The sequence below is a fragment of the Bufo gargarizans genome, chromosome 5 (genome assembly GCF_014858855.1).
Source record: "Bufo gargarizans isolate SCDJY-AF-19 chromosome 5, ASM1485885v1, whole genome shotgun sequence".
Classification (NCBI taxonomy): Eukaryota; Metazoa; Chordata; class Amphibia; order Anura; family Bufonidae; genus Bufo; species Bufo gargarizans.
The window spans coordinates 2000265-2015675 of record NC_058084.1 but is presented as its reverse complement, the minus strand read 5'-3'; the positions used below and the strand labels follow the sequence as shown (position 1 = coordinate 2015675).

General features: G+C 48.9%; 1 protein-coding gene across 1 annotated transcript in view; it reads right to left on the bottom strand.

Moving 5' to 3' along the window:
• LOC122939459 overlaps positions 1–10691 on the bottom strand; it is a 94453-nt gene extending 83762 nt beyond the window's left edge. Inside the window, exon 1 of the mRNA XM_044295532.1 lies at positions 10594–10691. Coding sequence (XP_044151467.1) covers positions 10594–10650 — 57 coding nt within the window. The 5' untranslated portion in view covers positions 10651–10691. The remainder of the gene's footprint in view (positions 1–10593) is intronic.
• Between the last annotated feature and the right edge of the window lie 4720 nt (positions 10692–15411).

Sequence of the window (15411 nt, the reverse complement as noted above, 5' to 3'; positions counted from 1 at the left end):
TTCTCCTCACAGTAAACAGTCAGACACATATAATGTATTTCCCTCGTAGATAAGATCTTAGTGAGTATGAGCCGTGTTCACACTGGGCCGTTCTGAAGAGCCGTCTGCTTCCTCAGTAGATTACAGGACTTCTCTCTCATCAGCAGACATCTCCTGCAGGTTTCTCCTCACAGTAAACGTCAGACACATATAATGTATTCCCTCGTAGATAAGATCTTAGTGAGTATGAGCCGTGTTCACACTGGGCCGTTCTGAAGAGCCGTCTGCTTCCTCAGTAGATTATAGGACTTCTCTCTCATCAGCAGACATCTCCTGCAGGTTTCTCCTCACAGTAAACATCAGACACATATAATGTATTCCCTCGTAGATAAGATCTTAGGGAGTATGAGCCGTGTTCACACTGGGCCGTTCTGAAGAGCCGTCTGCTTCCTCAGTAGATTATAGGACTTCTCTCTCATCAGCAGACATCTCCTGCAGGTTTCTCCTCACAGTAAACGTCAGACACATATAATGTATTCCCTCGTAGATAAGCTCTTAGTGAGTATGAGCCGTGTTCACACTGGGCCGTTCTGAAGAGCCGTCTGCTTCCTCAGTAGATTACAGGACTTCTCTCTCATCAGCAGACATCTCCTGCAGGTTTCTCCTCACAGTAAACCTCAGACACATATAATGTATTCCCTCGTAGATAAGATCTTAGTGAGTATGAGCCGTGTTCACACTGGGCCGTTCTGAAGAGCCGTCTGCTTCCTCAGTAGATTATAGGACTTCTCTCTCATCAGCAGACATCTCCTGCAGGTTTCTCCTCACAGTAAACATCAGACACATATAATGTATTCCCTAGTAGATAAGCTCTTAGTGAGTATGAGCCGTGTTCACACTGGGCCGTTCTGAAGAGCCGTCTGCTTCCTCAGTAGATTATAGGACTTCTCTCTCATCAGCAGACATCTCCTGCAGGTTTCTCCTCACAGTAAACATCAGACACATATAATGTATTCCCTCGTAGATAAGCTCTTAGGGAGTATGAGCCGTGTTCACACTGGGCCGTTCTGAAGAGCCGTCTGCTTCCTCAGTAGATTACAGGACTTCTCTCTCATCAGCAGACATCTCCTGCAGGTTTCTCCTCACAGTAAACATCAGACACATATAATGTATTCCCTCGTAGATAAGCTCTTAGGGAGTATGAGCCGTGTTCACACTGGGCCGTTCTGAAGAGCCGTCTGCTTCCTCAGTAGATTACAGGACTTCTCTCTCATCAGCAGACATCTCCTGCAGGTTTCTCCTCACAGTAAACATCAGACACATATAATGTATTCCCTCGTAGATAAGCTCTTAGGGAGTATGAGCCGTGTTCACACTGGGCCGTTCTGAAGAGCCGTCTGCTTCCTCAGTAGATTACAGGACTTCTCTCTCATCAGCAGACATCTCCTGCAGGTTTCTCCTCACAGTAAACATCAGACACATATAATGTATTCCCTCGTAGATAAGCTCTTAGGGAGTATGAGCCGTGTTCACACTGGGCCGTTCTGAAGAGCCGTCTGCTTCCTCAGTAGATTACAGGACTTCTCTCTCATCAGCAGACATCTCCTGCAGGTTTCTCCTCACAGTAAACATCAGACACATATAATGTATTCCCTAGTAGATAAGCTCTTAGTGAGTATGAGCCGTGTTCACACTGGGCCGTTCTGAAGAGCCGTCTGCTTCCTCAGTAGATTACAGGACTTCTCTCTCATCAGCAGACATCTCCTGCAGGTTTCTCCTCACAGTAAACATCAGACACATATAATGTATTCCCTCGTAGATAAGCTCTTAGTGAGTATGAGCCGTGTTCACACTGGGCCGTTCTGAAGAGCCGTCTGCTTCCTCAGTAGATTACAGGACTTCTCTCTCATCAGCAGACATCTCCTGCAGGTTTCTCCTCACAGTAAACATCAGACACATATAATGTATTCCCTCGTAGATAAGCTCTTAGGGAGTATGAGCCGTGTTCACACTGGGCCGTTCTGAAGAGCCGTCTGCTTCCTCAGTAGATTATAGGACTTCCCTCTCATCAGCAGACATCTCCTGCAGGTTTCTACTCACAGTAAACATCAGACACATATAATGTATTCCTTCGTAGATAAGCTCTTAGTGAGTATGAGCCGTGTTCACACTGGGCCGTTCTGAAGAGCCGTCTGCTTCCTCAGTAGATTATAGGACTTCTCTCTCATCAGCAGACATCTCCTGCAGGTTTCTCCTCACAGTAAACATCAGACACATATAATGTATTCCTTCGTAGATAAGCTCTTAGTGAGTATGAGCCGTGTTCACACTGGGCCGTTCTGAAGAGCCGTCTGCTTCCTCAGTAGATTATAGGACTTCTCTCTCATCAGCAGACATCTCCTGCAGGTTTCTCCTCACAGTAAACATCAGACACATATAATGTATTTCCTCGTAGATAAGATCTTAGCGAGTATGAGCCGTGTTCACACTGGGCTGTTCTGAAGAGCCGTCTGCTTCCTCAGTAGATTACAGGACTTCTCTCTCATCAGCAGACATCTCCTGCAGGTTTCTCCTCACAGTAAACATCAGACACATATAATGTATTCCCTCGTAGATAAGATCTTAGTGAGTATGAGCCGTGTTCACACTGGGCCGTTCTGAAGAGCCGTCTGCTTCCTCAGTAGATTACAGGACTTCCCTCTCATCAGCAGACATCTCCTGCAGGTTTCTCCTCACAGTAAACGTCAGACACATATAATGTATTTCCTCGTAGATAAGATCTTAGTGAGTATGAGCCGTGTTCACACTGGGCCGTTCTGAAGAGCCGTCTGCTTCCTCAGTAGATTACAGGACTTCCCTCTCATCAGCAGACATCTCCTGCAGGTTTCTCCTCACAGTAAACGTCAGACACATATAATGTATTCCTTCGTAGATAAGCTCTTAGTGAGTATGAGCCGTGTTCACACTGGGCCGTTCTGAAGAGCCGTCTGCTTCCTCAGTAGATTATAGGACTTCCCTCTCATCAGCAGACATCTCCTGCAGGTTTCTCCTCACAGTAAACATCAGACACATATAATGTATTCCTTCGTAGATAAGATCTTAGTGAGTATGAGCCGTGTTCACACTGGGCCGTTCTGAAGAGCCGTCTGCTTCCTCAGTAGATTACAGGACTTCTCTCTCATCAGCAGACATCTCCTGCAGGTTTCTCCTCACAGTAAACATCAGACACATATAATGTATTCCCTCGTAGATAAGCTCTTAGGGAGTATGAGCCGTGTTCACACTGGGCCGTTCTGAAGAGCCGTCTGCTTCCTCAGTAGATTATAGGACTTCTCTCTCATCAGCAGACATCTCCTGCAGGTTTCTCCTCACAGTAAACATCAGACACATATAATGTATTCCCTCGTAGATAAGATCTTAGGGAGTATGAGCCGTGTTCACACTGGGCCGTTCTGAAGAGCCGTCTGCTTCCTCAGTAGATTACAGGACTTCCCTCTCATCAGCAGACATCTCCTGCAGGTTTCTCCTCACAGTAAACATCAGACACATATAATGTATTTCCTCGTAGATAAGATCTTAGCGAGTATGAGCCGTGTTCACACTGGGCTGTTCTGAAGAGCCGTCTGCTTCCTCAGTAGATTACAGGACTTCTCTCTCATCAGCAGACATCTCCTGCAGGTTTCTCCTCACAGTAAACATCAGACACATATAATGTATTCCCTCGTAGATAAGATCTTAGTGAGTATGAGCCGTGTTCACACTGGGCCGTTCTGAAGAGCCGTCTGCTTCCTCAGTAGATTACAGGACTTCCCTCTCATCAGCAGACATCTCCTGCAGGTTTCTCCTCACAGTAAACATCAGACACATATAATGTATTCCCTCGTAGATAAGATCTTAGTGAGTATGAGCCGTGTTCACACTGGGCCGTTCTGAAGAGCCGTCTGCTTCCTCAGTAGATTACAGGACTTCCCTCTCATCAGCAGACATCTCCTGCAGGTTTCTCCTCACAGTAAACATCAGACACATATAATGTATTCCCTCGTAGATAAGCTCTTAGTGAGTATGAGCCGTGTTCACACTGGGCCGTTCTGAAGAGCCGTCTGCTTCCTCAGTAGATTATAGGACTTCCCTCTCATCAGCAGACATCTCCTGCAGGTTTCTCCTCACAGTAAACATCAGACACATATAATGTATTCCCTCGTAGATAAGATCTTAGGGAGTATGAGCCGTGTTCACACTGGGCCGTTCTGAAGAGCCGTCTGCTTCCTCAGTAGATTACAGGACTTCTCTCTTAACTGTTTTTCTAGCTGTGTGAATGGTACTTTCACTTTGTGCAGGTCATCTAATAACTTTTATCTCTAAATTACTAAAAGGTCATAAATAGGGTTGAGCAAACCTGAACTGTAAAGTTCGGGTTTGTACCGAACTTTACGGTGTTCAGCACCTGAACCCGAACATTTCAGTAAAAGTTTGGGTTCAGGTTGGGGTAATATTAATATACCATCGGATCAGAGTTTTCTCCAATCCGATGGTATATTTTAACTTGAAGCGTCCCCATCACCATGGGAACGCCTCTATGTTAGAATATACCATCGGCTTTGAGTTAGATTGTGAAAACTCAGATCCGACAGTATATTCTAACACAGAGGCGTTCCTATGGTGATGGGGACGCTTCAAGTTAGAATATACTAAGAACTATGTACATGACTGCCCCCTGCATGCCTGGAACCACCCGATCTCTACAGGGGGCTGTGATCCGCACAATTAACCCCTCAGGTGCCCCACCTGAAGCCCCCTGTAAGAGATTAGGTGCTGCCAGGCAGCAGGGGGCAGACCGCCCCCTCCCTCCTCAGTATTAAAATCATTGGTGGCCAGTGCGGGAGAGGGGAGGCCACACTGGACACCAATGATTTTAATAGGGCGTGGGTGGGGGTGGGGGTCCGCACTTGCCACCAATGATTTTAATAAGGAGGTGGGTGCGGGTGGGGGGGCCGCACTAGCCACCAATGATTTTAATAAGGAGGTGGGGGGGGCCGCACTGGCCACCAATGATTTTAATAAGGAGGTGGGTGCGGGTGGGGGGGCCGCACTAGCCACCAATGATTTTAATACTGGGGAGGGAGGGAGGGGGGGCCGCATTGGCTACCAATGATTTTAATACTGGGGAGGGAGGGGGTCTGGCCCCTGCTGCCTGGCAGCACCCGATCAGGGGGCTGAGATCCGCACAATTAACCCCTCAGGTGCGGCACCTGAGGGGTTAATTGTCCGGATCTCATCCCCCTGTAAGAGATCGGGTGCTGCCAGGCAGCAGGGGGCAGACATGTACACAGTTCTTAGTATATTCTAACTTGAAGCGTCCCCATCACCATGGGAACGCCTCTGTGTTAGAATATACTGTCGGATCTGAGTTTTCACGATCGTGAAAACTCAGATCTGAAAAAGCTAATACTATTATTTTCCGTTATAACCATGTTATAATGGAAAATAATAAAGTGAAGTTCGGGTCCCCATTGACTTCAATGGGGTTTGGGTCCAAGTTCGGATCAAGTTCGGATCCCGACCCAAACTTTTTTTTAAAGTTCGGCCGAACTCCCCAAACATCTAGGTGTTCGCTCTACTCTAGTCATAAACACTTATTTAAACACTTATATTCAGCCACAGTAAGATAAGAGTTGAGCTTTAATGAGCGTTTATAAGGTCAGAGATCAAAGATAAGAAGCCCGTCAGCTCCATAACTGACGGACCATAGAGAACAGTCAGATCCTGCTAGTAGATAAACTCAAAGCTGTGCAGGGAAAACAGCTCATCATTTTAAATAAAGACCAACTGAAAAAAATATGCTTTAGCCCAAAATGAGTACAATGCGTTAATAAAATGAATTGCCACCAAAGGTATACATAGCCTTCAAGTCAGCCTTTCACACTGGACATAAGTATTCAGCCCCTTTGTTACTGTTGTGGAAATGTTAGTATATGGAATTATGCGGACATTTTATTTTAGGATGTGTGTGTTTTATAGATTGTCAGTCTGTCTCCCTGTGTCAGGATTTAGCCGAGGAACGCTCTAGCAGAGGCACTTGGGTTGAATCGGGACCAGCGGTAAAACCGTCAGTATGAAAACCTTCTCATGGGCTTGGAGACGTGTTCTCAGTGTGTAGGGGGCGTTTGCCGGTTTGTGAGCACTAAGTGCAAGCACTGGGCTTCTTCCCTTCAAATGTCTATACACATTAGAGAAGTGAAGTCTGCATAACGAGAGATACATACTATACCTCTGCTGCGGCTTCACTATCCCTTTCTGGATACATATCTGCTTTTAAGACATGCATATCTGCCTTGTCGGTATACTCGTACCGTATACTGACAATAGCCGTAGCAATGTCTCACAGATGGTCTCAAACCTATAAGAACCAGTAGAATGAACTTCACTAGATACTGGTTGCTTTGAGCATTATTGAATGGGATCCATGCTGACAGTGATGGGGGATGTTGTGTGTGGTGAGTTTTGGAGTACCGCACTCCGTTTTGGTTCACTGGTGCCTGCAAGGACTTGACCCATATATGGTCATTATCTTCTATAGATTTAGCTGTAAAATTTGCACTGGAACTTGATCATGTGATGACATAAAATTAAAATTAAAATAAGCAAAAAGAAAAACTGTGTGCTGCAATCTTTCTAATAATTAAGTTATGGGGGTGGGCGGCCACCTGGCTGGTCAGACAATGGACATGACTCAGCCTTCCTTATACAGGGATCAGGTGTGTGCATTGTCTGTCCGGCCATGGTGATGACCTCCCCTGTCCTTTGATCTGTACCTGTACTTTCTGGGCTGACTGGCTGAAATTGTAAAGCCGTCTCCTACTGGGCGTCGTTCTATTGCCTTAATAAAGAAGGAGTCTGGAGCCAATTGGGGAGCTTTTGACATGGACTCCAGCTTGAACCAGCATTGTGTCTGACTCTTCCTGGGCTAGAGAAGTACTTCATCCCTTATACAGAAAGAACTGAATATTAGCTTTGGAATTGTTTGTGCTGGGCGCACTTTAATACTGAAGTGCACTTTTTAGTGCATCAGAGATTTGTGCGCAAAATTCCAATTATCCATATAATCACGACACATGACATTTCGCTCTAGGGCTTCCCATTTCTCTGGATCATCTCTGAGATTGGAGTCACTGGTGGTAAATTCAGTTGATTGGACATGATTTGGAAAGACACATCCCTGCCTGTATAAGATCTCACAGCTGACAATGCATCAGAGCAAAAACCAAGCCATGTAGAGCTCAGAGACAGGATTGTGTGGAGGCACAGATCAGGAGAAGGGCACAAAAACATTTCTGCTGCACTGAAAGGTCCCAGGAGCACAGTGGTCTCCATAATTCTTACATTGAAGAGGAACAACCAGGACTATCCCTAGAACTGCCGCCCCCCAACTAAGTAATCGGGGGAGAAGGACCTTGCCAAGGAGGTGACTTAGCAATGTCCTAAGAAACTTCCAGAAGATCGACAATCGCTGCAGCTTTCACCATTCTGAGCTTTATAGCAAAGTGGCCGGAAAGAAGCATCTCCTCCTGTCACGGACGTATTGAGACATACGGACGTTCCAGCAAAAGGTGGCAGAAGATCTGTGAGACTGGCAACACGTGGTTTGACATGTTTTAGTTTTGGATCAAATGACGTCTCTGTTGTTTCTGGTGCTTGCCGCACCTTCTTTCCTCGGTTGTGGCTATTAGGGTCATTTAACCTTCTCTATTTATTGTTGTTTCTCCCAATATGCTGTGCGGTTTATAGCTTCTGTTAGACTTGGGGTTAGCCTGGGTTTGGTTCTCGGCTGAGTTCCTGGTGCTACCAAAGCTTCATTGAAGATAAGCGTTTCCTTTTGTAGTTTGTTTATATATTTGTTTGTGTTCCCTTTCCCTGTTTGTCATTTGGCCTGAGGGAGACTCCTGTTCATCCTTTCCTTTGGAGGAACAGGTAGACTCAGTCCTGACATTAGTTCCAGGGTCCGATAGGGTGAGATAGGATTCTAGGTATCCGGTGTATGAACTTGCCTACCTTTGGGGCCTGTCCATACTGGTAGTCTGTCAGGACTGGAGTTAGGGTTTTCTCTAGGAGGCGTCCATCTTACTTCCCTAATTTCCAGGCCTTATTTCGGTATCCCCTTTCCCTCCTATGTTCGGTGTGGTGTTTTCCTCCCATACACGAGCGTGACACCTCTGACACTTGCACCAGGAAGATTTGCGGATAAATCCTCGGTCGAGGTTCTTGTTGATATACTCAGACGTAGATTGAGTCTCTGCTAGTGACAGGGGATAGATGCGTCCATGAGGAGGTGAGGAACCCAGAACAAAGTCAATAGGGCAGTCATACGGTCTGTGAGGAGGTAGCGTCTCAGCCTCTTTCTTGTCAAAGCCGTCCACATAAGCATGATAGGCTGCTGGCAGACGCTGGAGATTGAGGTGACCAAGCCGGCTGAACAGAAGGACTGTCCCCAATGACACACCTCTCTGGACCTCCAGTCAAGAACAGGTTCATGAACACGAAGCCACGGAAGTCTCAGGAGGAGAGGATGAGACAGACTTGAGAGGATCAGGCACAAATCTCTACAGTATGAAGCACTCCCACCGGTAATTTTACAGGTTCAATGATTAACTGTATGGACTCAGATAGAGCCCTTTCATCGATGGACGATACAGTCAGAGAACTCTGCAGGCGTCCAACAGGAATCTGATGATGATCCACTAGGCCGTGTTGCAGGAAGTTCTCTGCTGCTCTGGAATCCAGAAGTGCCATCTTCATGAATCATCTCCCAATGACAGGGTTACCGGCAGAGTCAGAGAGGAATTGTCTTCACCTAGGGTCGCAAGTTTCCTGGCTGTAGAGGATAGAAACGGATGTTCAGCACCCCCACAGAAGAAGAAAAGTCCCCTTGTACGACGATGATCACGTTCTTGTTCAGTCAGCCCGACCCGGTCAACCTCCATGGGTTCTGGCGCAGCAGTAGACGTGGAAGGTGGAAGGCTGAGGGACTGAAGACTGCTGTAAAGAGGACACTGGATGATTCTGTCTTCTCTCACGTGCTACCTCCTTAGCACATTCCTGGAAGCGCAGATCAATCGGGTGACCAGGGAAATAAGGTCATCCAGGGTAGAAGGGACAACCCTCCCAGAACGCAGCCAATTCAGAGGCAAGAGTCCAGAACTGTACTGTGTACTGGCCCAATGGACTTCCTTGCCCAGCTGCAGTATAGAAGAAGCTGCTGAGGTGGTGTGTCCTGGCTCGTCAAACGCCAGAAAGCTTCTAGTAAGGCCTGTAGATCCATAACGACCGGGTTACTCCTCTCCCAGAGTGGGTTGATCCAGGCCAGTGCCTCTCCTGTAATGGGGGACATTAAAAAAGTGAACTTGGCTTGGTCAGAGATGAACTGATGCGCAAACAGTTCAAAGTGCAGTGTTCACTGATTAATGAACCCTCTGCACTGTTAAGGGCCTCCATGAAAGTGTGGCGGAGCTGACAGACGGGGGCTTGATCCTGGAACATAGGGAGTCGGCGGAGCAGGTGCCAGATTAGGCGCTGCAGGGTTGGTGGACGTCAGGTCATTAAGGCGCACATTCACATTGCGTAGATAGGACAAAATGTGATCCTGACATTGCCTTTGCTGAGCCATCCTCCTGGTACCATTCGTTGAGACTTGGAGGGTTCTGATTAGGAGGTCTATCGCCTGAACAAAACTGTTATGCAAGCAGGTGTGGACCCACTGCGCCACTGACCGGCTATACCCTGGAGGGGCGTGACTAAGTAACTACCTGGTCTTCACTAGTGCCTCTGATGGGGAGGATAGGATTGGGCCATTAGGGTAGTCACCAGGTATCACTCCAGAGCAGTCCCTGGGCCAGTGGAAGCTGACCAGGGGGGTCAGATATACCAGTGCAAAGCACCTAAGAAAAAAACGTGGTCAGGAAGTCCGAAGTCAGGACAGGCAGCCATGAAGCAAAGTCCATAATCGAGGTTCAAGGTCAGGAGCAGGTGGCAATCAAGCAAAGTCTGTTTAATAGAGAAGCAAGGTCCGGTATACAGTAAAGCAGAAACTTCCAAACACCTTCACACAAGGAACTAGACAAGTTAGTGACCAAGATTGCTCAGGCACCTCCTGAGGCAGGAAGCGCCTTTAAATACTTCCTGCAATCCAGCCATACGCTGGGGAGATAGACGGCATGCACCTGCTGCCTCACAAGGGAGGAGAGACACGTCCGCACACTCCCTAAGAAACAGTACAGGACTCTAAGCAGGAAGGAAGTAAAGGGGCTGAAGAATTATGTCATGAGCAAAGCAACTGAAAACTTATGTCCTGAGTAAAGGGGCCGAAGACTTATGTCCATGTGAGATGTTCATTTTCCCCTCTCAGTAAAATAGTACATTTCTGACCACATTATGGGGGACTGAGGGCAGAATGATGGGAAGACTGAGGGCACAAGGAGAGAGGGGACAAGATGTGAGGACAGTTAGAGGGCGTGAAGACTTTCTCAATGCACTGTACATCTGTAACTACCAGTTCTCTACACTCTGCATGGACAGCCCCGTATCATCACACACATCATCCGCATACAGGACAGAACTCACTTTCATCTTCTGCTCATTTTTTCTTTTCTTTGGTCTCAGGTTCTCCCCAATCTTCATCGGCCAAAGAATCTGGAGAAGAGCAGAGTTTGGAAAGACTCCGGAAGCCAAAAACGAAGCCTAGAAAAGAAGAGTGAAACGTCATTGTCACCTGGCACCCCGACCGGGTACCTCCGTCGCTAGATGCTCCTAGTGCTTTCCGAGGACTCCAAGCACTCCACTTGACACTGTAAGCGCTGCAGACCCCACAAACCGCCGAAGCTTGGTGGAGGTCTCACCGTCTCCTACCCACCCTGGACCTACGACAAGGCTCCAGGCTCCAGTGGGTGAACCTCTCCTACAGCCAGAGAGCAGGAACAGCTCTTACAAGAGCTAGTAGTAATCGGGAGAAGTATAGCAAATCTCCAGCGTATAGCAATCCCCAGTGTCGATCAGTTACCCAAACACCAGCCTCAACATGATGAAGGATAAAACAGGGACTCTTTATTGAGGGCTACCCGCCTGTATTTATGCAGGTCCCCATCTGGTGGACACACCCCTAGGGGACCAGAAGGAAGACTGTGACACAGGACAGATATGCAGCAATTCAGGACACACAGACACAACACATCCCCACAATGCATCATGGTTTCCTCCTCTCTGCCCTGGAGACACCCGAGGAGCAATTCAATTATCTCTCAGGACAAAGGGAGATCGCCAATACACATGTGGAGACAACAGGACAGAAATCACCATTTAAACACACAATGTCACACCCTTACAGTAAACACAGACATTTAACATATCCCCAGATAGCTCAAGTCTCAGTGCATATTATTAGGTGAATGGCACTCAGAATACACGAATACACAAAATTAGCTATCGGGGTACCCTCACTGTGACAAACTCCCCTCTTTTGAGGTTGCCACGAGTGCTTGGAAAGGACTACTTGCCCGCCTCTTACCATGCGATTATGGTCCCATGTTGAATGCACCGGTTTTGTGCAGAAAATCCATAAGTACATCCAGGCCAAAGAGACTTGTACTAACTTTTGAATTCCTGGTCTAATTCGTGCCATTTTGGGATGTGTTAAATGTCTATGTGTATTGTAAAGGGTGGGACATTGTATGTTTGAGTAAGTGATGTCTGTTCCATTGTCTCTCTGTGTGTATTGGCGATTGTCCTCTGTCCTGGAGACAACCGAGTTGTAATTCGATTGTCTCTCAGGACAAAGGGCAATGTGTATTCTCCTGATTATGTTAACCATGGTGTCTATGTGGGTTGTTACCTTTGTGTTATGGGTTAATGTATGGTTGTTGTGGGTGTCTCCCTTGCATGGGAGCAGGGGATAAAAGCAATTGTATTTTTCAATGTGTGGCCTTCCAGTAAAGTATTTCTAGCATTCAGCTTGGGCTCATGTATAGGCTTATTTGGCGATACCAGCGATACTAGCGATAATAGCGATTTATTGCTCTGTGGATTACTTGGCTGTGCTATTTCAAGGGGAGAAGGGAATACTAGACGGTGACGCGGATGATACCGTCACAACTGGTGGCAAGCAGCGGGATTTTCCCTTCTTTTTCCCTGCACAGAGGATTCAAGGAAGGCACTAGTGTATGGTGTATGGAGGGCAATGCTGGCACTCGTGCAGCGACCCTGGCTTTGAAGGAGCTCAAGGGACAGAGCTAGCTACCGGGCAGCGTTCCTATCCACAGCAACATGGAAGAGGAGTTTAACTGGAGGTTGCAGCAGTACTTGGCCCAACAGGATGGGCCTTTATCAGAGGAGGGCATACTGGACTACAGAGATGCCACTCGAAAGGGGCTGTGGTATGACGCTTTGGAGGAGGTACAGTGGCAGCGCAGAGAGAGTCTTCCCAGTGAGGAACAGAGGCTCCAGGTACTCGTGTCCCTGCGGTAACCCTTCCTAGGAAAGCAACCCTTGGCTGAGTGGGTGACAGAACTGGAGACCCTGAGTTGGAGGGAGTTGTGGCTGGACAAAGCGTACCGGGCACTAAAGTGGTATGCCACCCAGTGCAAACCATGGATGACTAACCACTATCTGCCGGAGGGAGAGGATTATAATGGTCCGGGCTTACTGTGGGAAGCCTTTGATGAGGGCGATGACTTTGGATGCCCCACAGAATGTCGGTTCTGGGACATCCACGACATCAGGGAAACCGAGCTGGACCTTCCCCGAGCGGACGACCTGGGGCCAGACCTGATTCATCTAGTCACCATGGAGTGGGAGCTGGAGCAGAGCTACCGTCAACTGTTCAACCTAGCTCAACCACCATCCCTCAGCCCAGAGGATTGCCTGGAAATTATACCCTCGTTTGCCCAACCAACCTCAGAGGTGAGCAACCTCATAGACTTGTCCTGGGAGGACCCACAGATGGCAGGTGGAGATGGGACCGAGGTCTCTCTACCGGCCCTACAGGGATGCTGGGCCGCCTGCCCAGATCTCCAGCGGCAGTGCATATCACAGGGAGAGGAGACAACCGGTCTCTCTCCCCAGCGGCAACCAGAGTTCCAGGGGGAGGTGATGCTGGGTCCCTCTGTCTTACAGCAACCAGAGTCCTGGGGAGGAGAGGCAACCGGCCTCACCTTCCAACAGCAGCCAGAGATACCGGGAAAAGGGGAACACAAACCCCTCTACACGGGCGCAGATGAGACCGCGGGCTCGGTGCCAGTCCTACAGGGATGCTGGACGGTCGGTCCAGATCCCCAGCCATCTCCGCAGGGATACCAGGAGGAGGAGGTAAGCGAGCCCTCCCCTTCCCAGCTACTTCCCAACCGAGTTCTGGGGGCAGGGGATGAGCCTGCGATACCCACTGATCCCTTCCCAGCAGAAGAGCTGGCATCCGGGCAGAGCGCCGCTAGCCTCTGCTCCACCGACCCCCTTGTTACAGGACTGGCTTGCACCCCCCTCACCCCAGCAGAAGAGCTGGCATCAGGGCAGAGCGCCGCTAGCCTCTGCTCCACCGACCCCCTTGTTACAGGACTGGCTTGCACCCCCCTCGCCCCAGCAGAAGTGCTGGCATCAGGGCAGAGCGCCGCTAGCCTCTGCTCCACCGACCCCCTTGTTACAGGACTGGCTTGCACCCCCCTCGCCCCAGCAGAAGTGCTGGCATCAGGGCAGAACACCGCTGGCCGCTGCTCCACCGACCCCCTTGTTACAGGACTGGCTTGCACCCCCCTCGCCCCAGCAGAAGTGCTGGCATCAGGGCAGAGCGCCGCTAGCCTCTGCTCCACCGACCCCCTTGTTACAGGACTGGCTTGCACCCCCCTCGCCCCAGCAGAAGTGCTGGCATCAGAGCAGAGCGCCGCTAGCCTCTGCTCCACCGACCCCCTTGTTACAGGACTGGCTTGCACCCCCCTCGCCCCAGCAGAAGTGCTGGCATCAGGGCAGAGCGCCGCTAGCCTCTGCTCCACCGACCCCCTTGTTACAGGACTGGCTTGCACCCCCCTCACCCCAGCAGAAGTGCTGGCATCAGTGCAGAACACCGCTGGCCGCTGTTCCCCAAGTAGCCCCAGCAGTTTGCCTAGCTGTACCAGGGAGACTGAGGATGCGGAACTGTTTTACCACAACCTGGGACCTACAGACCAGTACAGTCCCTGGTGGGTGAGCTACCCTGTTAACTATTTACCGTGGGTGGGAAACTCTGCTAATGTTTCTGTGTGGGTGGGCTTCCCGACTAATCTAGGTACTGACCGACAGGAGGTCAGATACCTGTTTAGTCTTAACCCCAAAGGGAAGATATGTGACAAACTCCCCTCTTTTGAGGTTGCCACGAGTGCTTGGAAAGGACTACTTGCCCGCCTCTTACCATGCGATTATGGTCCCATGTTGAATGCACTGGTTTTGTGCAGAAAAGCCATAAGTACATCCAGGCCAAAGAGACTTGTACTAACTTTTGAATTCCTGGTCTAATTCGTGCCATGTTGGGATGTGTTAAATGTCTATGTGTATTGTAAAGGGTGGGACATTGTATGTTTGAGTAAGTGATGTCTGTTCCATTGTCTCTCTGTGTGTATTGGCGATTGCCCTCTGTCCTGGAGACAACCGAGTTGTAATTCGATTGTCTCTCAGGACAAAGGGCAATGTGTATTCTCCTGATTATGTTAACCATGGTGTCCTTGTGGGTTGTTACCTTTGTGTTATGGGTTAATGTATGGTTGTTGTGGGTGTCTCCCTTGCATGGGAGCAGGGGATAAAAGCAATTGTATTTTTCAATGTGTGGCCTTCCAGTAAAGTATTTCTAGCATTCAGCTTGGGCTCATGTATGGACTTATTTGGCGATACCAGCGATACTAGCGATACCAGCGATTTATTGCTCTGTGGATTACTTGGCGGCGCTATTTCAAGGGGAGAAGGGAATACGAGACGGTGACGCGGATGATACCGTCACACTCACATAACATACAATACAATTCCAAAGACAGATTTAAGCTGTGCGGCCGGTCTGTCTTCTCCTTTAAAGTTAGTATGGGCCATAATCCTGTGGCAAGAGGCTGGTAAACAGGCCTCTCCGAAACCCAGTGGCGAGGTTGGTTTCGCCACAGTCATTACCTCTCCATCCCTGCAGAGAAGAACCCCAACACCAGTGTCATCAGCAGGTGTCATGGCGTCCACCCATCCATTTAGAAGACTATGAAGATGCAGTGGGAGGACGGGGCGATGTAGCTCCCTGATATGTCCTGCACGAAGCTCCATCCCTAAAGAGAAGAACCCCGACACCAGTGTCCTGAGACGCCGGAGCCACTGACAGCTTTCAGGTGGACGGCCTTGGAAACTGCCCCATGAAACTACAATATGTGAAATATTGGCACCAGATTTTAC